This window comes from Oncorhynchus masou, chromosome 8 (genome assembly GCF_036934945.1).
Source record: "Oncorhynchus masou masou isolate Uvic2021 chromosome 8, UVic_Omas_1.1, whole genome shotgun sequence".
In the NCBI taxonomy this organism is placed as follows: domain Eukaryota; kingdom Metazoa; phylum Chordata; class Actinopteri; order Salmoniformes; family Salmonidae; genus Oncorhynchus; species Oncorhynchus masou.
In genome coordinates this window covers 41,629,992-41,654,319 of record NC_088219.1, presented here as the reverse complement: position 1 = coordinate 41,654,319, position 24,328 = coordinate 41,629,992, and the positions used below count along the sequence as shown (strand labels likewise).

At 45.0% G+C, this 24,328-nt stretch overlaps 1 protein-coding gene across 1 annotated transcript in view; it reads right to left on the bottom strand.

Annotated features, from left to right (window-relative positions):
- Positions 1 to 24,328, bottom strand: part of niban2a (niban apoptosis regulator 2a) — a 57,706-nt gene that overhangs the window by 6,091 nt on the left and 27,287 nt on the right. Inside the window, 3 exon segments of the mRNA XM_064972468.1 lie at positions 4,969 to 5,131; positions 6,061 to 6,165; positions 15,257 to 15,372. Of these exon segments, the coding sequence (XP_064828540.1) occupies positions 4,969 to 5,131; positions 6,061 to 6,165; positions 15,257 to 15,372 (384 nt within the window).

Here is a 24,328-nt window from a genome sequence, read left to right as displayed (position 1 = left end):
TGATTCCATATGTGTTATTTCATAGTTGTGATGTCTTCACTATTATTCTACAATGTAGAAAATAGTAAAAACAAAAGAAAAACCCTTGAATGAGTAGGTGTCCAAACTTTTGTTTGGTACTGCATGTATAGAGAAACGCACGCGATGGGATGTATAGACATTGTGGACAGTAAGTGGATAGAATATGTAGTATATCTGAATAATGTGTAAGATAGTATATGGACAGCAATAGTTAAGTAGGATGGCCTTGACTAGAATACAGTATATACATATTAAATGGGAAAACAGTATTTAATTACATTTTTTTTAATTTTACTTTTATTTTACTAGGCAAGTCAGTTAAGAACAAATTCTTATTTTCAATGACAGCCTAGGAACAGTGGGTTAACTGCCTTGTTCAGGGGCAGAACGACAGATTTGTACCTCGTCAGCTCGGGGATTCAAACTTGCAACCTTTCGGTTACTAGTCCAACGCTCTAACCACTAGGCTACCCTGCCGGAAACATTATTAAAGTGACCAGTGTTCCATGACTATATGCATCGGGCATCAGCCTCTAAGGTGCAGGGTTAAGTAAGCGGGTGGTAGCCGGCTAGTGACAGTGACTAAGTTCAGGACAGGGTACTGGGTGGAGGCCGGCTCATGATGGCTATTTAACAGTCTAATGGCCTTGAGATGAAAGCTGTTTTTCAGTCTCTCTGTCCCAGCTTTGATGCACCTGTACTAACCTCACCTCCGGGATGATAGAGAGGTGAACAGGCCGTGGCTCGGGTAGTTGATGTCCTTGATGATCTTCTTGGCCTTCCTGTGACACCAGGTGCTGTAGATGTCCTGGAGGGAAGGCAGTGTGCTCCCGGTGATGCGTTGGGCAGACCGCACCACACTTTGGAGAGCCCTGTGGTTGTGGACGATACAGTTGCCGTACCAGGTGGTGATACAGCCCGACAGGATGGTGCGCATCTGTAAAAGTTGGTCTTCGGTGGGCCAAGCCAAATTTATTCATGTGTCTCCTGAAGTCCACAATCACTTATTTTTGTTGACGTTATTTTCCTGCACCACTTCACCTCCTCCTTGTAGGCTGTTGTGTCTTCTGCAAACTTGATGAATGAGTTGGAGGTGTGCTTGGCCACGCAGTCATGGGTGAACAAGGATTGCAGGAGGGCGCTGAGCACGCACCCTTGTGGGGCCCCTGTGTTGAGAATCAGCATAGTAGAGGTTTTGTTGGCTACCTTCACCACCTGGGGGCAGCCCGTCAGGAAGTCCAGGACCCAGTTGCACATGGCGGGATTCAGAACTAGGGCCCTGAGCTTAATGATGAGCTTGGAGGATACTTTATTTAACTAGACAAGTCAGTTTAGGACAAATTCTTATTTACAATGACGGCATACACCAGCCAATCCTGGACCAATTGTGCGCCGACTCGCTATTATGGCCGGTTGTGATACAGCCTGGATTCAAACCAGGGTGTCTGCAGTGATGCCTCTAGAGATGCAATGCCTTAGGCCGCTGCGCCACCTGGGAGCCTACTGAACAGCATACATAGGTATTCCTCTTGTCCAGACGGGATAGGGCAGTGTACAGTGCGATTGCATCAATTTGCATACCACCCCAATAGTGAAGTGGGTCTAGGGTGTCAGGTAAGGTGGTGATATGACCCTTAACTAACCTCTCAAAGCACTTCATGATGACAGAAGTGAGTGCAACAGGGCGATAGTCATTTAGTTCAGTTACCTTCGCTTTCTTAGGTAAATGTTTGCCAGCCTAGATAGCTTATAACTATTAAGTTAAGTCTAAAATGTGTTAAATGCTCTGTATTTGATTTGCTAAGTGGTAAAGTTCTTCCAAAATCAAGTAGTCGTTTGGTAACAGCAGAGAATCCTCTTCAGTATCAAAAGCCTTGCCGGGTAATATTTGTTTTGGCGGGCAGCAAACCGTGAGTAGCATTTTTTTGTTACTCGTTCGGTTTAGGTCAGAAACTGTACAAAATGTTTGCAATGCACTCGTTAGCATTTAGTTAGCATTCTCTATGGGATTTTACATGTACTTGTCAGCATTGCTAACCTTCGGATTACAGAGTATCAGTAGGGTTTGAAAACAGCGCCCCTTGTGTTCAGTATGGCAATCTGCATTCCGCCCAAGCCTAACATGCAGACCAGACTGCTCTCGCTTGTGCGCCATCGCACGTATATAGATTGTGTCCATACACAGCAGACGCAATCAGGACAAGTAGGTCGAAATATCAAAACAAATTCTGAACCGACTATATTCATTTGAGGACAGGTCAAAAAGCATGAAACATTTAAGGCAATTTAGCTAGCTGGTGCTAGCTAATTTGTCCTGGGATATAAACATTGGTTTGTTATTTTACCTGAAATTCACTAAGTCCTCTACTCTGACAATTAATCCACAGATAAAAGTTTGTTTCTAGTAATCTCTCCTTCAGGCTTCTTCTGACTTATATGGAGGTTGGCAACCAGCTTTAAGGTGCATTACCAACTGGACTGGAGTGTGGACCTCAGTTCATCACCCACGTAGGTATATGTTCCTAAAAACCAATGAGGAGATTGAGGCAGGACTTGCGGAGAGGCAGGATTTGCAGCACGTCAAGTGTCACAAATAGAACCAAGTTCTGTTTTAGTGCCTGGGTGGGTCACCAAATGGGTGTTGGGAGTTTTTCAGGATAAAAATAGAAAACTGAATTGAGCTAAGCAGGAACCTGGTTAAATCTGCTTTCCACCAGACATTGGGAGCTGAATTCAGCTTTCAGCAGGACAATAACCTAAAACACAAGGCCAAATCTACACTGGAGTTGCTTACCAAGAAGACAGTGAATGTTCCTGAGTGGCCGAGTTAGTTTTGACTTAAATCTACAGCAAGACCTGAAAATCAACAACTAATTTGGTAGATCTTGAAGAATACTGAAAAGAATAATGGGCAAATGTTGCACAATCCAGGTGTGGAAAAGCTCTTATAGACAAAGATGCTTCTACAAAGTATTGACTCTGGTGAATACTTATGGAAATGAGACACGTCTGTATTTCATTTTCAATAAAATGTGCACCGTGTTCTAAAAACATGTTTATACTTTGTCATTATGGGGTACTATATGTAGATGGGTGAGAAAAACAATCTACTCAATCCATTTTGAATTCAGGCTGTAACACAGCAAAATAAGTCAAGGGTCATGAATACTTTCTGAAGGCCCTGTATGTGCCCTCCCTTGGCTGCCATCTGTATTGGCTATAACATGACTACTTTCTGAAGGCCCTGTATGTGCCCTCCCTTGGCTGCCATCTGTATTGGCTATAACATGACTACTTTCTGAAGGCCCTGTATGTGCCCTCCCTTGGCTGCCATCTGTATTGGCTATAACATGACTACTTTCTGAAGGCCCTGTATGTGCCCTCCCTTGGCTGCCATCTGTATTGGCTATAACATGACTACTTTCTGAAGGGACTGTATGTGCCCTCCCTTGGCTGCCATCTGTATTGGCTATAACATGACTACTTTCTGAAGTCCCTGTATGTGCCCTCCCTTGGCTGCCATCTGTATTGGCTATAACATGACTACTTTCTGAAGGCCCTGTATGTGCCCTCCCTTGGCTGCCATCTGTATTGGCTATAACATGACTACTTTCTGAAGGCCCTGTATGTGCCCTCCCTTGGCTGCCATCTGTATTGGCTATAACATGACTACTTTCTGAAGGCCCTGTATGTGCCCTCCCTTGGCTGCCATCTGTATTGGCTATAACATGACTACTTTCTGAAGGGACTGTATGTGCCCTCCCTTGGCTGCCATCTGTATTGGCTATAACATGACTACTTTCTGAAGGCCCTGTATGTGCCCTCCCTTGGCTGCCATCTGTATTGGCTATAACATGACTACTTTCTGAAGGCCCTGTATGTGCCCTCCCTTGGCTGCCATCTGTATTGGCTATAACATGACTACTTTCTGAAGGGACTGTATGTGCCCTCCCTTGGCTGCCATCTGTATTGGCTATAACATGACTACTTTCTGAAGGGACTGTATGCTGTATGTGACCAGTTACTGTAGTGTAACTAAATACAAAACCTAATAAAAACAGTAATGGACAAAAATATTCCATACACACACTAATAAACACAGGACATGTGAGCCCTGGCCTCCAGTGCCATCCAAGGAATGCAGTCCTTCAACATGGTCTCCATGGGAAACAAAACATACGAGAACATGTTGGGGCGAGAGAGAGAGGGGCGAGAGGGATGAGAGTAAGGGATAAGACCCTTCTATCCCAAATGGCACTTTACTCCCTACATAGTCCACACTACTTTTGACTAAGATAGGGATTGTCAAATATAGTGCACTATATTTAGGGAATAGGTGCCATTGGGGACGCATTCAATGACTGATCTAACTGCACTCAACAAACCACAAACACTAGAAATGACAAACCGTTGCTAACAATGGCCCCTCTGTTGAGGAGCATTACAGCATCGCTAATTTTACAGCGTAAACTCCTAGGTAATTCCCTTGACGCTTGGACTGAAAAAGTGCCGTCGTTGAGACTTTTTTATTTATTTTTATTTTACCTTTATTTAACTAGGCAAGTCAGTTAAGAACAAATTCTTATTTTCAATGACGGCCTAGGAACAGTGGGTTAACTGCCTGTTCAGGGGCAGAACGACAGATGTACCTTGTCAGCTCGGGGATTTGAACTTGCAACCTTCCGGCTACTAGACCAACGCTCTAACCACTAGGCTACCCTGCCGCCCCTGGGCACTAGGCTACCCTGCCACCACTAGGCTACCCTGCCGAGACAACTAACGCACTGTGATTAAGTCGACACACTGCATCACAGCCTGTGTGTGTGAACAGTGTAAGAAGTGTTTCCTGTTGGTGCTGCTGTGTCAACACGAGGTGAGAGGGTGTCAGGATATATATATATTTTTTTAAAGCGTGTGCATGTGTGCGTGCCAGGACGCGCCTCTCACCGCGGATCTTGCCGCTGACGTGTTCCTTGGAGGTGATAATCTGGTCCATGTCTGTACGTAGAGCGGCGTCGAGACGGGGCGTCTCTTCCTCACAGGCCTGGACGAGAGCCTCGTATTGGGCCTGGGTCTGAGACAACACCTGCTTATACACCGCCTCAGAGATCTGGAGAGGGACAGGGAGAGAAAGGGTTGTCCCAGATGTCTCAGAGATCTGGAGAGGGACAGGGAGAGAAAGGGTTGTCCCAGATGCCTCAGAGATCTGGAGAGAGACAGGGAGAGAAAGGGTTGTCCAAGATGCCTCAGAGATCTGGAGAGGGAGAGAGAAAGGGTTGTCCCAGATCTGGAGAGGGAGAGAGAAAGGGTTGTCCCAGATCTGGAGAGGGACAGGGAGAGAGAAAGGGTTGTCCAAGATGCCTCAGAGATCTGGAGAGGGAGAGAGAAAGGGTTGTCCCAGATCTGGAGAGGGAGAGAGAAAGGGTTGTCCCAGATCTGGAGAGGGACAGGGAGAGAAAGGGTTGTCCCAGATGCCTCAGAGATCTGGAGAGGGAGAGAGAAAGGGTTGTCCCAGATCTGGAGAGGGAGAGAGAAAGGGTTGTCCCAGATGCCTCAGAGATCTGGAGAGGGAGAGAGAAAGGGTTGTCCCAGATGCCTCAGAGATCTGGAGAGGGAGAGAGAAAGGGTTGTCCCAGATCTGGAGAGGGAGAGAGAAAGGGTTGTCCCAGATCTGGAGAGGGAGAGAGAAAGGGTTGTCCAAGATGCCTCAGAGATCTGGAGAGAGACAGGGAGAGAAAGGGTTGTCCCAGATGCCTCAGATCTGGAGAGAGACAGGGAGAGAAAGGGTTGTCCCAGATGCCACCCTATTCCACAACCTTTGACCAGGGCACATAATGCACGTGTAGGCTGGTCAAAAGTAGTGCACTATGTAGGGAATAGGGTGCCATTTGGGACGCACACGCAATCAGCAATGTGATCAGGAATGTTGGTCCAGGAGTTTTCCAGACTATGTGACCTGAACAGGAAAAACAGTGTGCTCAGGGAAACCTCTGGGGCCTGGGAAAGAACAGAGTGCAGCACGTAGGTAGAACGACTCACCAGCATCCAGTTCCTCTGTCTCTGTTGTATCTTCCCCTTCAGACGAGGACCAATCAGATTCCTCAGCTCTGGGTAGAGGGTCTCCATCACTAGGTTGGCTAGGATCTAAACACACACACAGCATTAATCACTTACACAATCTTTAAAGTGTGTGTATAGGATGTGCCTGTATGAGTAACCAAGAGAAGTAACTAGTGGCTGGCAGGACTTGGCACCTAGTAAAAACATATGAGACTTGAGAGGCTTTGTTGTTGGAGTTCGGTGTTCCCACAACAGAGAAAATGACAAGGTGTTGTCAGTCTTAATCTTTGTGGCATTTCAAACAGAACGGTAACAAACACACAACTAACTGGCAACCTGTAGAGCGCAACCACTTCAGAGTCACCTACATTAAGTATTATGGATCCCCATTAGCTCCTGCCAAGGCAGCAGCTACTCTTCCTGGGGTCCATCAAAATGAAGGCAGTACTACAATTTAAAAACATTACAATACATTTCACAACACATTAAGTGTGCGCCCTCTGGCCACTAATCTACTACCACTAGAACCCGAAGGTCACTCCCAGAAGCCACTCCTCAATAAAAGGCACGAGACAGCAGACGAAGACGAGGCTGTAAATCTCTGCCAAAAGGTTCTTCGGCAAAGTACTGAGTAAAGGGTCTGAATACTTGTGTAAATGTGATATAAATTCTAAGAACCTGTTTCTGCTTTGACATTATGGGGTATTGTGGGTAGATGAGAAATAATATGGCGGTAAACATAAAAATGTGGCAAAGGTCAAAGGTCAGAATACTTCCCAAATGCAGTGTATAACAGAAATCAGTGTGTGCATAGTGCTATTAAAAGAAACCTTCAGGTCAGTGTCTGAGACAGGATGCAGTTTGACCACTATGTAACTAATATCATGGGTCATTGATTCATTCTGCATTAAATAATTAAGTCACGTAATATATGTTCTCATATACAGTAGCATGGTATTTTACACCCTAATCTCACCCAGTGTCATGACAGACTATTTTCTCCCTAACATGCATTAAAATACACACACTCCAAACAGGTAAATCTGCTGGGATTGGGTTTGTCAGAGGGCCAGTTCTCCATTAGTGGTTCGGCATTATAAAAAGGTGCTTACAGGCACACACACACAGCTTTTTACCTGCAGCGCATCTGCCTCACTAGATTTACAGCAAACATTTTAAAAAAGGCACTCAAACACTGAACACACACCTCAGTCCACCCCAACCCATCATACACAGTCACTCACTTGAAAAGGCCATTTATTTTTATTTAACCTTTATTCAACTAGGCAAGTCAGTTAAGAACAAATTCTTATTTACAATGACATCCTACCAGGGACACAGTGGGATAACTGCCTTGTTCAGTCTGCTTGGCGATTCAATCCAGCCACCTTTCAGTTACCGAAGCTCATTGGCTGAAACTCAAATTGCTAGGGATGCTGGCCCGCGTGGGGGGAAATGCAGGGGGGAAAGGAGCCACACAGCTTCCAGAAGACAGTCGCTTTCAAACTAGGGATTTCGTGGCTAATTGAGGTAAGACACTAATTCTGCTCATACACTATGCATGTATAAACTACACATTGACACATCCAGCCCAAAGCAGGAGGTTTACTAGTCGCCAAAGTTCAGGACCATGTCTTTAAAGCCCAAATTATACCGGGCCTGATTGTCGCATTTGAATTACATCCACAATTAGAAGTGATTGTAGGGTGTGGCGTTACACAATATGGCCAGATGGTGGTTTACTCATGGGCCACAGCTACGGCCAGAGCAGAGGGATGAAGGTCCAGTCCTCAGGGGTAAAAATCACAGAAAAATGAGTCCCCCCCCCTCATTGTGTTTCAGAAAACAAACCCCTGCCTTTGTTACACAATACAAAAAATGGCAGTGTACGTCATCTTCTGCGTCGTGTTCTTGTTTGATAAAAGAAATTATAGAGGATACTACTAGACAGTACTGTACTAGTGGTACACCTCATCCGTCTAGTTGCTCTCGGTTCTTGGTCAGAATCACATAGGGGTATAGATACAAAACATATTCCAGCATACATTTCACTGGTAAACAACTATAGTTCATATGCCAACATACAGTACCAAGTTTGTACATTGCAGGTTTTTCTTTATTTTGACTATTTTCTACATTGTAGAATAATAGTGAAGACATCTAAACAACACAATCATGTAGTAACCACATAGTATTAAATCAAAATATTTTGTTGTTGAGATTATTCAAAGTAGCCACCCTTTTTGCCTTGATGTCTGCTTTGCCCAGTCTTGGCATGTTTAATTATTTGTGTTGTTGTTGATTTGTTTAACACCGTTTTGGTTACTACAGGATTCCAGAGTTGTCTTCACTATTATTCTACAATGTTGAAAATAGTCAAAATAAAGAAACCCTTTAATGACTAAGAAAAACAAGCAAGCAGCCCCCGCCCTGCAGCACAAACACTGGCCCTATGTCCCCTTTTTCCTGTGTTGCGTGTTTGTAGACACACTGGGGGGGGGGCAGGAGGGAGACAGGAAAAGTGCTTACTGCCCCTAACCAGGACCCAGCCCATGCACACAGTCTGGCACACAACACACACTCTCTGTGCTCAAGAACTCTTCATTTACCTTCCCAAAGCTCCTCCAATAAGACTAAACTGCGATTCATTCATTAGGAACTGACACGGAAAAAAGAGTTTTACTACCATGTATCCTAATGAATACAACCCTACACTAAACAGTCAAACATGTCACCAGACAGCCAATAATAATTCGAAACGCACTGTCGGTTCATTCACATGGGGAAGACAATCTGTGGATATAAGACACACACACGACTTCCAGTGAAATCATAAGAGAAACTGAAAAACAAACAAGTTTGACATGATAGTTCTGAGGAAGTGGTTTAACGTGTGTAAATATGCACACCCCACCCAACCCATCTCTTAAAGAGGACAAGGATACAGACTTACAGTCTTTATCCATCTACATGTGTCGTAGGCCTGGCTTGCTTTGGCTGCAGAATATAAAACCATAACTCAAGTTTTAATACAATTTAACTGGGGCTCGACTTGGCCCACTCTGCTTTCGACATACTTGAATAATCGTCTCAATGCGGTCCAGACAACAGATTGGAGCTGAACACAGCGGCTAGCTACATGACGTGCAGAATTCCCCCCCCTCGTCTCTAGATGTTCATAGAAGCCTACTGTGTGGTTGGTGAGGTACATGCGTTAGGACGCCTGTGATGCTCTTGGCAAACCCTGCGTAGGCAAAGGCTAGAAACACACCATTACTCCTGGAAGGACAGCCGTTATTAAATAGGGCCATGATATTGACACGGTAAATCTAGGGTGCCCATCCAAATAGCACCCTATATAGTGTACTACTTTTGACCAGGATCTACTATATAGGGAATAGGGTGACATTTCAGGTGTGCGCCTCCTGTCTCATGCCCAACACTGTGATCCCTTCAAAGTTGTCTCTCATACTAGGCAAGTCCGATCACTTCAGGACAGAGTAACGGTGCCCCCCCCACCCCCCCAAATGGCACCCCATTCCATCTACAGTGCAATACTTTTGAACAGGGCCTGTAGGAATTAGGTGCACCCAGAGTGATGTGATTCAGGGTATGGCACCACTTAGGTTACGTTTACACAGGCAGCTCAATTCTGATCTTTTTTTCCATTAATTGTTATTTTGACCAAGCACATCAGATACTTTCCAGAACCGGTCTGACTGATCAAAAAAAACAATGATTGAAAACAATATCAGAATTGGGCTGCCTGTGTAAACAAAGCCTTCGTCCCTACGGCTCCCTTTATACCAAGCAGAAACACCATTACCAGTCCCACAAAACAGATCAAGGCCTACAGAGACAGAGGAAAGGGAGGGAGAGAGCTCTGAAAAGCCATCTTTCCCTGTGTTGATGAGAATTGGGAGGACAATGAGTGAAATGGAGTGAGAAAGAACAGGCGTTTTGAAAGAAAGACCACCCAAGGCAGGGCCACACCTGAGCAGGTGGACTGTTCCTATCCAAGCAGGGGTAAGAAACAGAGGGGGAATTTAAAAGAGTCTTTCAGAGGAGACCCCACCCAGAGAAGCAGGGGTCTGTTCAAACTGTGACAGTGGGAGGGGCTGAGGTACAAGAGGTGCTCTACACTGTTCTCATTCAATATCTCAAATGAGGGATTCACCAGACCCTCAAACTCGAAGAACCAAATCCCACACGCATGTCGGAGACAGCTGGGTCGACTGGCGAATGAGGTGAGCCCCATCCCCTCGTACTAAAGAGCCACTCGCCAGCCAGCTATTCATTCTCACCTCTTCCTCAGAGTACTCCTCTAAGCTCTTCTCGATGTGATCGGGTTTCCTGTTTGTAGGTGTGTCGCAAGGTTACACAGGTTAAGACGACACAGGTTAAGACTACACAGGTTAAGACTACACAGGTTTTAAGACTACACAGGTTAAGACTACACTACGCAAGTAACCATTTCAATAGAATGTCACTGCGACAACTGTTGATAGCCGTAGCTGGTAAATTCACTGTGGCTATCTACTCTGATTTACTCAGTAAACGTAGGCAAAAAAAGCATAAATTGTTGCCAGTCACCAATGGGGGGGCTGTTCAGGTGCTTTTGGTCCCAGACTTCCGTACGGTAGCAGAAAGAGTCTCACAATTTTTAGGGCCTTCCTCTGACACTGCCTGGTGGGGTGTACACACTACCCTCTGTAGCACCTTGTGGTTGGATGCTGAGCAGTTGCCATACCAAAGAAGTGATGCAGAAAAGTCAAGATGACCTCAATGGTGCAGATGTAGAACATTTTGAGGAGCGGAGTGCCCGCTTCACAACTGTGGTGGTGTGTTTGGACCATGATAGGTCATTAGTGAATGTGGACACCGAGGAACTTGAAGCTCTCGATCCATTCCACCTCCATCGATGTGAATGTGTGTGTGTTAAGGCCATCAGTTTCCTGTCAGAGTGGCAAATGTGTTGTTGCCTACCCTCACCACCTGGTTGCCTACCCTCACCACCTGGCCCGTCAGGAAGGCCAGGATCCAGTTGCAGAGGGAGGTGTTCAGTCCTTAGCTTAGTGATGAGCTTAGAGGACAGTATGGTGTTGAACACTGAGCTGCAATCAATGAACAAAATTCTCACGTAGGTGTTCCTTTTGTCTGGGTGGGAAAGGCAGATGAAGTGCCATAGAAATTGCATTATCTGTTGACCAGTTGGTGCAGCGTATTGGAGTGGATCCAGGGTTTCTAGGATAATGGTGTTGTGAGCCATAACCAGCCTTTCAAAGATGGTAACCTGTCAACATGATTTTGGCGTTCTTAGGCACAGGGACTATGGTGGTTTGCTTGAAACATGTAGCTATTACAGTGTGGGTAAGAGAGAGGTTTAAAATGTCAGTATAGGCACTTGCCAGCTGGTCAGCGCATTCTCCGAGTACTCGTCCTGGTAATCTGTCTGGCCCTGTGGCCTTGTGAATGTTGTCCTTTAAAAAGGTCTTACACAAGTCGGCTACAGAAAGCTTACAGTTGTCTGGAACAGCTGGTGCTCTCACGCATGGTTCACTGTTGCTTGTCTCAAAGTGAGCATAGAAGGCATTTAGCGCATCTGGTAGGCTTGTGTCACTGGGTAAGCATTCGGCTGGGTTTCCCTTTGTAATCCGTGATAGTGTGCAAGCTCTGCCACATCCAACGAGCATCAGAGCAGGTTTCGATCTAAGTCCTGTATTGACACCTTGCTTGTTTTTTGGTTCATCGGAAGGCGCATCAGAATTTCTTAAGCAACCGGATTAGTGCCCTACTATGCCCTACTATGTTGCCTGTAATCCATGGCTTCAGTTTGGGATATGTACGTAGAGAGTTGCAGTCCGTTTTAGAATGGGTGGCCAGTAATAAACATGTCCTGAACAGCTCTAAAACTAAAAGCATTGTAAACAAAAACAAAAAATTTTTTTTCCAGGACCCTGTCTTTCAAAGATAATTTGTAAAAATCCAAATAACTTCAGATCTTCATTGTAAAGGGTATAAACCCTGTTTACCATGCTTGTTCAATGAACCATATACAATTAATGAACATGCACTTGTGGAACGGTTGTTCAGACACTAACAGCTTTCAGACGGTAGGCAATTAAGGTCACAGTTATGAAAATTTAGGACACTAGAGGCTTTCCACTGAATCTGAAAAAGTCATGCCTGCCCATACCATAACCCCACAGCCACCATGGGGTACTCTGTTCACAACAATGACATTAGCAAACCGCTCGCACACATGATACCACACTTGGTCTGAGGTTGAGGCCGGTCGGATGTACTGCCAAATTCTCTAAAAAGAAACAAGGCGGCTTAAGGTCAAAAAGTGAACATTCAATTCTCTGGCAACAGCTCTGGTGGACATTCCTGAAGTCAGCATGCCTCAACTTGAGACTTCTGTGGCATTGTGTTGTGTTACAAAACTACACATTTTAGAGTGGCCTTTTATTTTCCCCAGCACAAGGTGCACCTGTGTAATGATCATGCTATTTAATCAGCTTCTTGATATGTCAGGTGGATGGATTATCTTGGCAAAGGAGAAATGCTCACTAACAGGGATGTAAACACATGTGTGCACAACATTTGGGAGAAATAGTTTGTGAATATGGAACATTTCTGGGATCTTTTATTTCAGCTCATAAAACATAGGACCAACACTTTACATTTTTATATTTTTGTTCAGTGTTTAAAAAATTACTAAATTGTTTGCATAGTTAACACAGCACTGACACACACACACACACACACACACACACACACACACACACACCCCAAATCCAGAATGAATTGAAGGAAACACAGTATTAGAGCCATGATTGCATGGGACTCTTACGCCTCGTATTGCTCAGGCAAAACAGATGTTTTCCTTCAGTACTGAGTCAGTACCGAACCTTTGAGTAGTTCTGTCCTTGAGCTGTTCTAGTTTAATGTTCTGTATTATGTCATGTTTCACGTGGACCCCAAGGAGAGAAGCTGCTGCTTATCGCAACAGCTAATGGGGATCCTAATAAAATACCAACACCAAAAATACCAAATAGCCAAGTGGTGAAACAGGTCTGGGAGAGATACGGTCAAGCATACATAGATCTCTTTGCGCGAAAACACACACTACCCGCTATTCTTCATGCAAGCTGGAGACAACTCGGGTTGAATTTGCTGGCACACGCTTGGCAGAGTGTGTTGCGTAATACTTTCTCGCCTCAGCCCCAATCTAGAAGGCTCATCCCGCAACCTTGTAGCCTCTTGATGGCCAGGCAAGCGCTGCATAGCGGAGCACATCTTCCTGCTGTACGCCGAGCCCTGGCAACTGCCATTACGCAGGGATCTGCTGACCCAAGTCAATTTGACAACCTTACCCAGACACCATGGCCTTCTGGGCCTGGCCCGTGAGAGGTTAAATCTGGATGCGACAGGCCTGCCCTCTCAGAGTCTTTGAGACGATCCAGAGGGCTCCTTCTACACGCCCTCTGTATGGAATCAAGTGGTGCATTTTTGAGAAGTGGTGTGACCAGAAACACATCATTCCTGACCAATGCTCTGTATTTTTATACTTTTTTTGAACAGAGGGAACGCTTTCTCCAGCCGCCTTCTCGGCCTGTCACATAGGCTTCGACAATAACACGTTGGGGAAACGCCACTTGTTAATGCGTTTCAATTTTAAATCAAAATAAGGAACCTTTAACTAGGCAAGTCAGTTAAGAACACATTCTTATTTACAATGACGGCCTACCCCGGCCAAACCCGCATGACGCTGGGCCCATTGTGTGCCGCCCTTTGGGACTCCCAATCACGGCCTGATGTGAGTATAGCCTGGATTCGAACGAAGGGACTGGAGTGACGTCTCTTGCACTGAGATGCAGTGCCTTAGACTGCTGTACTACTCGAGAGCCACGGAGGGGGCGCGTCGCTTACGGCCAGTTCCCAAGCCTTTAGTCCAGTCATGGGATTTCTCTTTCTCTCGAGGCCATTTCATAGCAGCCTTTTGCACCGCTGAAAAGCGTGGAGACGACACATCCCTCCTTTAAGACTGCTTTATTGGTCGCCTTTATGTCCGCAAAGTGAGTGAAAGATTCATGCCTACAGTTGGCACGGGGCTTTTCCAACCCTGCCTTTATACCTAAAAAAGGTCAGCAGCAATTACAAGTCTCGCCTTGGACCTTGTGGCTCTCCATCTGCCGCCTTTCCCTTCTACAGAAGAGCGACACCGTTTTTGTCCAGTATGAACGGATAGAACGAGAGCTTTGCACAAGAGCGACCAACTCGGGCACGGGAGCCTCCCTGCAAGGGCGGAACCAGTCAACGGTTATCACATTGGATGGCGGAAGCTATTATATTGGCCTACAATAGTAAAGAGTTCCAGCCTCCAGAAGGCCTCACTCCACCAGAGGTATGGCTACTTAGGCACTGCAAGGAGATGCCCTTGCGATACAGCTTGTGGGGCATCCCCTTATACTTTTAGGAGGTTCTACCAGCTAGACGTCACTGCACATTCTTTGGTGCTTACGGTCCTTAGTGTTGGGGCCTCTGAGGGTTGATATGTTGTAGTTACCTGGCTTCGGAGAACATATTGCAATACGGGAGTTTGGATATATTCCTCATTTGAGATATTGAAACTAATAATGGAAAGATGACTTAAGGTCACTTGTGTAACCCTGATTATATGAGTGAGAACTGACCGTATTCCCCTACTCACAAGAGTGTGAGGACGTTCGGCTCGAGAACGACTCTTTAGTTTGAGGGGAGAGGCTCAATTCATTCACCACTCGACCGGTCCGTCTCCGACAAATGTGTTGTGATTGGTTCTTTGCGCTGATAAGATTCTTGTGAATCCCTCATGTGAGATACAGTATCTAACTCAGATCAGAGAACTGATGTTATGCTTACGTTCTCAGGATGAGAGTTCAATTCCACCTGTACTCTCAGAGAAACAAATCCTCAATAGACAGACAGAACTCAAATACACACCAGCTGCCTGACTCACATCCATCATGGACACTGACCACTCAAGGTTTAGCTAAAGCCGTGACTCAGACCTGCTGTAAGTACTGTAAAGGTTTTAGCATCACCTATTCACAATACATTCACATTAAACGAGGTTGACTAAATGGGACTCAGTCCTCAAGGAGCTAGAGCTCCATAGTGTTCCTCTCACCTGTGGTGGCCCTCCACACATCATGTCCCAGGTGCCGTAGTGTCCCTGAGCCTGCCTGTGGAGCCGCACTGCATCTGTGAAGGCAGGGGTCTGCACCCTGCACTCCTCTGACAGACCTGGAGGGGGCAGGCAAGAGCACACAGTTACGATAGGCTGGAGCATCTGTGGTGGAAGTGATTGTGACTTTTGAAATGTTTCAGTATGAACACTGAGGTCGAGTCCCAAATGGCACCCTATTCCCCATATAGTGCACTGTTTTTGACCAGGTCCCATTAAGCTCTGTTCATAAGTAGTGCACTATATACGGAATATGATGCCATTTGGGAAGGCCCTGAGAGACACAGTTTGTTTGGAAGACACAAAACAGGCATGTCAACTGCACTGAGCGACCAACTATCAAACTATTCAGGTAATTGAATTTGAAAAATATATTCTCAAGCTTTTACATGGCTTTTCAAAACACACTTTTCAGTTGCTCAGGGAAGTTGCTAGAACATTATCAACGACCTCTTGGCCCTACATAAACCAGCCATGTTCCACCACAGCGGCTATTTGTTAATAATAGGAGCTTGACCGTGGGACAACACAGGAATCACAGCCCTTGTCAGGCAGCGGAGTCATGCCCAAAACAGGAAGTGACAGAGGCGGTGTAGTTACTATGGTAACGGCCTCTCCCAGTAGCAGCAGGGACAATGGTTGGCAGCTGAAGAGGAGTCAACACACGTGTTCATAGGGCTATTTCGCTTTCAGGAAGTCAGCACTCGTGTGGGTTTGCGTGGTGAAAATACACCAGCCGTCAAGGTATTCTGACATAAGGCTAAAATCGGTTTCTCAAGGTCATTGTATTGAAACACTGTCTAGTAGGTAGTGTGTTGGGGTATGGACATTAATTGAATAGCAAGCAAGCAAGATGTGCCTGCCATATGGATGGGACAGAGCTCCACAGCATGCATACAAAGAACACAATGTGCCAACATGTGCATACAAATCACTATGCCAGGTAAACAGAATGGCGAGGAGCTATTGATTGTGCCAACGCACAGATGAGACCTAACGACTTCAACCCTCCACAGAATCAGTAGAGGATAGCACTCAGCTTAGTCGAAGTCAAGCAACCCACTGAGAAAATACTATGTAGGAGGAGACCCCTGCTAAATATAAATGTTTTGGGGAAAATACTCTTACATAACGGAATCGCACATCACCTCATGACTCCACAAGAGTCAAGCGTACAGGAAAGACCCACTTGAGTGTGTCTGTGATGTAGTCTGGTCATGTGCAAATGTGTGTGTGTGCGCACGTGTCTGTCTATCCTGCATGCCACAGCTGTGGGTTTGACAAAGACAGGAAATTACATGGAGAAGGTTGGGGGAGGGTTACACAGGAAGCACTCCCTCTACCCCCATGCCCGCTATGCCAACTTTCCCATGCTTGTTCAATGAATCACAAACAATTAATGAACATACACATGTGGAATGGTCTTTAAGACACTAACAGCTTACAGACGGTAGGCAATTAAGGTCACAGTTATGAAAATTTAGGACACTAGAGGCCTTTCTACTGACTCTGAAAAACACCAAAAGAAAGATGCCCAGGGTCCTCGCTCATCTGCCTGAACATGCCTTAGGCATGCTGCAAGGAGGCATGAGGACTGTAGATGTGACCAGGGCAATAAATTGCAATGTCCGTACTGTGAGACGCCTAAAACAGCACTACGGGGAGACAGGACGGACAACTGATCATTCTCACAGTGGCAGACCACGTGTAACAACACCTGCACAGGATCAGTACATCCGAACATCACACCTGCAGGACAGGTACAGGATGGCAATAACAACTGCCCGAGTTACACCAGGAACACACAATCCCTCCATCAGTGCTCAGACTGTCCGCAATAGGCTGAGAGAGGCTGGACTGAGGGCTTGTAGGCCTGTTGTAAGGCAGGTCCTCACCAGACATCACCGGCAACAACGTCGCCTATGGGCACAAACCCACTGTCGCTGGACCAGACAGGAAGTGCTCTTCACTGATGAGTCGCGGTTTTGTCTCACCAGGGCTGGTGGTCAGATTTGTGTTTATTGTCGAAGGAATGAGCGTTACACAGAGGCCTGTACTTTGGAGCGGGATTGATTTGGAGGTGGAGGGTCCGTCATGGTCTGGGGCAGTGTGTCACAGCATCATCGGACTGAGCTTGTTGTCATTGCAGGCAATCTCAACGCTGTGTGTTACAGGGAAGACATCCTCCTCCCTCATGTGGTACCCTTCCTGCAGGCTCATCCTGACATGACCCTCCATCATGACAATGCCACCAGCCATACTGCTCGTTCTGTATGCGATTTCCTGCAAGACAGGAATGTCAGTGTTCTGCCATGGCCAGCGAAGAGCCTGGATCTCAATCCCATTGAGCACATCTGGGACCTGTTGGATCGGAGGGTGAGGGCTAGGGCCATTCCCCAGTAATGTCCGGGAACTTGCAGGTGCCCTGGTGGAAGAGTGGGGTAACATCTCACAGCAAGAACTGCCAAATCTGGTGCAGTCCATGAGGATGCACTGCAGTTCTTAATGCAGCTGGTGGCCACACCAGATACTGACTGTTACTTTTGATTTTGACCCCCCTTTGTTCAGGGACACATTATTCCATTTCTGTTAGTCACATGTCTGTGGAACTTGTTCAGTTTATGTCTCGGTTGTTGAATCTTATGCTCATACAAATATTTACACGTTAAGTTTGCTGAAAATAGACACAGTTGACAGTGAGAGGACGTTTAAATACCCCCCTTTGCCTCCAGAACAGCCCAAATTCTTCAGGGCATGGAAACGTTGTTCAAGCTGTATCAAAAGGACCTAACGGGACCTCGTTTTTCGTGAACAGGGTGGTGTACCTATTAAACTGGCCACTAAGTATCTCAACACAAATGAACACCCACACATGGAAAGCATATCTTCGTGCTTCGAGGCAATACCCTGGAAAAGGGAATCATGTTTAATTCACAAAAAGGCTTGTTGGAAACCTTTACTTATAGCAAGATCAGGGAACAGATTGCATCCAGAGTAGCAGCAGACATGAGAAAGTGTTTTGTAAAAATAGAACATGTGGTAACATTTACCAATGTTTCTTTGAGGCATTTCCGTCTCTCTGCACTACTGTGGTTGGCGTGACTCCCGAGTCCTCCCACAGCCAGATCCCAGTTCCCAGGCCTTCACATCCAGCCTGTCTCACGCTCTGTGTGTATAAGTTGATCTAACCAGGAGGGGTAAACTACAACACTACATATTTTCAGGATTTAATCAAGTTCGCCAGTGTCAGCTAGCGTCACATTCATCTCTGTTCCCTATAGATCAATAATACACACAGCCAGTGTCAGCTAGCGTCACATTCCAGCTCAGGCTTTATCCGTGATACGAAGGGGGATATTGATCCCGGGCTCGTAACTGTGGGCACGTTGCATGTCGAACACCAAACTCTTCATTGAGACAACGCTGAAACAGCAATTCATGGGGGAGTCAGTGGGGTACTGTGTGTATGTGTTAGTGATGAAAACAATAATACACATCGATATACACACCGTTCAAAAGTTTGGGGTGTCTTAGAAAGGTTTGTTTTTTGAAAGAAAAATCAATTTTTGTCCATTAAAATAACATCACATTGATCAGAAATACAGTGTAGACATTGTTAATGTTGTAAATGATTATTGTAGCTGGAAATAGATTTTTTATGAAATATCTACATAGGCATCCAGAGGCCCATTATCAGCAACCATCACTCCTGTGTTCCAATGGCATGTTGTGTTAGCTAATCCAAGTTTATCATTTTAAAAGGCTAACTGATCATTAGAAAAACCTTTTGCAATTATGTTAGAACAGCTGAAAACTGTTCTGATTAAAGAAGCAATAAAACTGGCTTTCTTTAGTTGAGTATCTGGAGCGTCAGCATTTGTGGGTTCGATTATAGGCAGAGTTGCAAAGAAAAAGCCATCTCAGACTGGCCAATGAAAATCAAATATTAAGATGGGCAAAACAACAGACACTGGACAGAGAAACTGCAAAGAAGGCCAGCATCCCTGAGTCACCTCTTCACTGCTGACGTGGAGACTAGTGTTTTGTGGATACTATTTTATGAAACTGCCAATGGGCCTCAAATAAACTGAAATACCTTAATACATACCAAAACATTTCTGCAGGTTGAAGCTCCAAGAACACAGTGGCCTCTATCATTCTTAAACCCACTAGTACGCTAGCGTCCCACCTCAACAACAGCCAGTGAAATTGTAGGGCGCCAAATTCAAAACAGAAATCCCATAATTAAAATTACAAGTATTATCCACCATTTTAAAAGAAACTTCTTGTGAATCCAACTAGTGTCCGATTTCAAAAAGGCTTTACTGCGAAAGCACACCATGCGATTATGTTAGGTCAGCACCTAGTCACAGAAAACCATACAGCCATTTTTCCAGCCAAAGAGAGGAGTCACAAAAAGCAGAGAGAGATAAAATGTATCACTAACCTTTGATGATCCTCCTCAGATGGCACTCATAGGACTTCATGTTACACAATACATGCATGTTTTGTTTGATAAAGTTCATATTTATATCCAAAAATCTCAGTTTACTTTGGCTCGTTATGGTCAGAAATACATCGTCTCAAACAAACATCCGGTGAAAGTGCAGAGAGCCACGTCAAATTACAGAAATACTCATCATAAACATTGATAAACGATACAAGTGTTAAACATACAAATAAAGATAAACCTCTCCTTAATGCAACCACTGTGTCAGATTTCAAAAAGGCTTTACGGAGAAAGCACACTTTGCGATGATGTTAGGTCTGCGCCGAGCCACAGAAACCCATACAGCCATTTTCCAACCAAGGAGAGTGTCACAAAAGTCAGAAATAGCATTAAAATTAATCACTTACCTTTGATGATCTGGAGGCACTCCCAGGTCTCCATGTTAGACAATAAATGTTTGTTTTGTTCGATAATGTCCCTCTTTATGACCAAAAACATTGTTTGCGCGTTTTGTCCAGTAATCCGTCCAGACAAAAAGGTTTTAAAAAGTACAATAAAAGTTAGTAGAAACATGCCAAACGATGTTTAAAATCAATCCTCCGGTTGTTTTTGTCATAAATAATCAATATTTCAAAACGGACAAAAGATTCGTCAATAGGAAAGGAGAAACAAGAAAAGGCGCGTTTCTGATCAGGTGCATGGCTGATGAATGGAAATTTCCACTGGCCATCGATTGAAAGTACTGTATCGCCCTAATTTTTCAGAGTAAATGCCTAAAGACTGCCACATGTAGAGGAAGCCAGAGACTGAACTGGGTCCCAAGTCTTTGTATGGTGGACAGGCTTTCAATGAAAAAACAGCCTTTCAAGATAATAGTACTTCCTGGTTGGATTTTCGCCTGCCATCTCAGTTCTGTTATACTCCGACATTATTTTAACAGTTTTGAAAACTTGTGTTTTCTATCCACATCTACTAATTATATGCATATCCCATCTTTTGGGCCTGAGTAGCAGGCCGTTTAATTTGGGGGGGGTGACTATTTGTTTAGGGAGGTGACCAGGAACCTGATGGTCACTGACAGAGCTCCAGAGTTCCCCTGTGGAGATGGGAGAATCTTCCAGAAGGACAACCATCTCTGCAGCACTCCACCAAGCAGGCCTTTAATGGTAGAGAGGCCAGACGGAAGCCACTCCATAAAAGGCACGACAGCTCACCAAAAAGGCACCTAAAAGGACTCAAGGAAACACAATTCTCTGGTCTGATGAAACCAAGATTGAACTCTTTGGCCTGAATGCCAAGCTGCACTACTGGAGGAAACCTGGCACCATCCCTAAGGTGAAGCAGGTTGGTGGCAGCATCATGCTGTTGGGATGTTTTCCAGAATGCTCAGGAACTTTGGAAGGTGAACCACAGCCAAGACCATGCAAGAGAGTCTCTGAATGTCCTTAAGTGGCCCAGCCAGAGCCAGTACTGGAACCAGATTGAACATCTCTGGAGAGACCTGAAAATAGGGAGCGTTGCTGCACAGCGATCCATCCTGACAGAGCTTGAGGGGATCTGCAGAGAAGAATGGATGAAACTCCCCAAATGCAGATGTGCCAAGCTTGTAGAGTCATACCCAAGAAGACGAGACTGAAGCACCTTTTGGCAGTGATTTACAGATATTATCTGTTTATTTTTAATACATTTGCTTTGTTAATAGGGGGTATTGTGTAGACTAATGCCCAGGATCCTCTCAAGCTCAGTCACAGGCATTAATATGGAGTTGGTCCTCTCTTTGCTGCTACTCTTCAGGGAAGGCTTTTCAACATTGCTGTGTGGACTTGCTTCCATTCAACCACAAGAGCATTAGCGAGGTCGGGCACTGATGTTGGGCGATTAGGCCTGGCTCTCAGTTGGCATTCCAATTTATCCCAAAGGTGTTTGATGGGGTTCAGGTCAGGGCTGTGTGCAGGCCAGGCAAGTTCTTCCACACCGATCTCGACAAACCCATTTCTTTATGGACCTCGCTTTGTGCATGGGGGTATTGTCATGCTGAAACAGGAAAGGGCCTTCTCCAAACTGTTGATATAGTTGGAAGCACAGATTTGTCTTGAATGTATACTGTAGTGTTAAGATTTCCCTTTACTGGAACTAAGGGGCCTAACACAAACAAAAAACAGCCCTCCGCCAAACTTTACAGTGGGTACTATGAAGGTCGTGATCTCCTGGCATTCCCCAAACCCAGATTTGTCTGTCGGATTGCCAAATGGTGAAGTGTGATTCAGCACTCCAGAGAACACACTTCCACTGCGCCAGTGTCCAATGGCGACGAGCAGCAAAGGGGCGACCAACTCCATATTAATGCTTAGGATTTTGAAATGAGATATTTGACGAGCAGGTGTCCACATACTTTAGGCCACGTAGTGTACTCTTCTAAACCTTTAGGCGTATGGGTAATGAAGATGTCATCAAGTGATAATACCATCACCTGCCACAGGTGAAGCCCCAGGAACAAGTGGTTGTCATGGACACCAGGTATAACAGCCAAGAACAGCAACAAATCCATTTTTGACCACAGTGACAACTGCCTGTGACTACTCCAACTCTATGAAAGGGAAAAATAGAGAACTCAGCCATTTTCTTCAAATTCACACCATGGGAACCCTATTCCCTATAGAGTGCACTACTTTTGAAAAAGCAGAGCACTATAAATAAGGGTATAGGGTGCCATTTCAGATTAAGCCTTATAACTCCAGCTAACAATCAATCCTCTGAATGTGATGCAAATCACTTTTATTGGACTGCACTTCATGATAACCAATTCCCCTGCGAGCCCAGAATATGCAGCAAGCCACACAATGTGTTTGTATCTGTGGTTAGACATGAGGGAAAACTGAACGGTGTTTCTGTACTGGTCAGACTATATCGCCTTGCAGCATCTTCACTGTGTAAATGCTCTGGTTAGCACTTAACCACTATTCAAAGCAGTTCTTTGCCCGCAGTATTATGCTCCCTGCAACTTATCCTTAGTGATATTCTAAGTAACAAGAGGCACTATACACTGAACCATACAGTCCTAGAAAGAAAGAGGTATTATGCTCCCTGCAACTTATCCTTAGTGATATTCTAAGTAACAAGAGGCACTATACACTGAACCATACAGTCCTAGAAAGAAAGAGGGAAATACTAAACGAGAATTCTGACCAACACAATTCCTCTAACGACTACTTCCAGTTCTGCCAACTACTACTTCTCAAATACAGTTGAGTACACCTGCAGGAAATGACATTCATGACAACATGCACATGACTCATGTTCTGTTGCCCTTCTAGTTATGTACATGAGGAGCACTGTCCTAAATGTGTTATATTTACGCACATGCATAGAAACAGACACACCCCATCTAAACACGGAGGGCATTTAAGAGGAGTGAAACCTCACCTAGTACAGACCCAAGAGAAAAGGGGCTGAGGACAAACCAAATAGGCCAATAATTAATTAAAATATACATTTTATTTTATTAATTATTGGCCTATTCGGTTTGTCCTCAGCCCCTTTTCTCTTGGGTCTGTACTAGGTGAGGTTTCACTCCTCTTAAATGCCATATATATATATATATTTTTTTTAAAAAAAAAACACATTTCCCCTTCAATTCAATTACTATCAGTTGTAACTACTGCCAGCTCAGCATTCTAAACAGCAGAGAAGACAGTTAAACTGCTAATGAGCACCGTCACTGCAGTGGAAGGAAGCACACAGCAGGAATGTTGTCTTTAGAGGAGTGACTGGAGGGCTAGCAGGCCTGGACAGGTAGGGCATGTACCATGGCTCTGCTTGGCTCCAGAGAGGGGCCAACGAGGGGTGAAGATTCTGGAGCTTTTTCATGTTTTTAAAGAAAGTCGAAGACACTAGTCAATGTGCAGCTGGGTGTGTTAAGCCCACCCAATATGGTGTGTAGGTGTTACTCATAAAGAGACTAATTATGGGTCTGAGAGAAAAATTATGGGCTTGTAGTTCTGGTAACAATACACTGCATGGCTCCAATACAACCAACTTACAAAAATGATAGAGAATGCTTTACATCAATCAGCGGCATAAATATGAGAAGACCTCTTCAAAAGGAGGAAGTCTAAAATGGACACAAACATCGTCAGAACCATTGCGTGCGTGTGCGTGCGTGTGCGTGCGTGCACTTTGATCCCAAGTAAACACGGGTCAGATCCTCCCAGGGCGTGGGTTGTTAATGGTCCAGACTCCAGAGTGTGTTTATTTAAAAAGGGCATTATGAGAAGGTGCCGAGGTAAAATCCGAGGACCATCAGTTGATGATAACAGTGCAGTGATCACCATGTTATTGTTCAGCTGCTTCAGCCACCTGTGGGACCTGTCTGTTCATATGATTTCATCGGCGTGCTCTACTTCACTCAATAATCACTGTTATCGTTTCACCTTTCTGTGAAAGTGACCAAACCAGCTCCATGCGTGCATCCACCATCGTGCGCATGTTAAGTTTGTCTATCCTCACCAGACGCAAATCAGGACACACAAGTTGAAATATCAAAACAAACTCTGAACCAACTATAT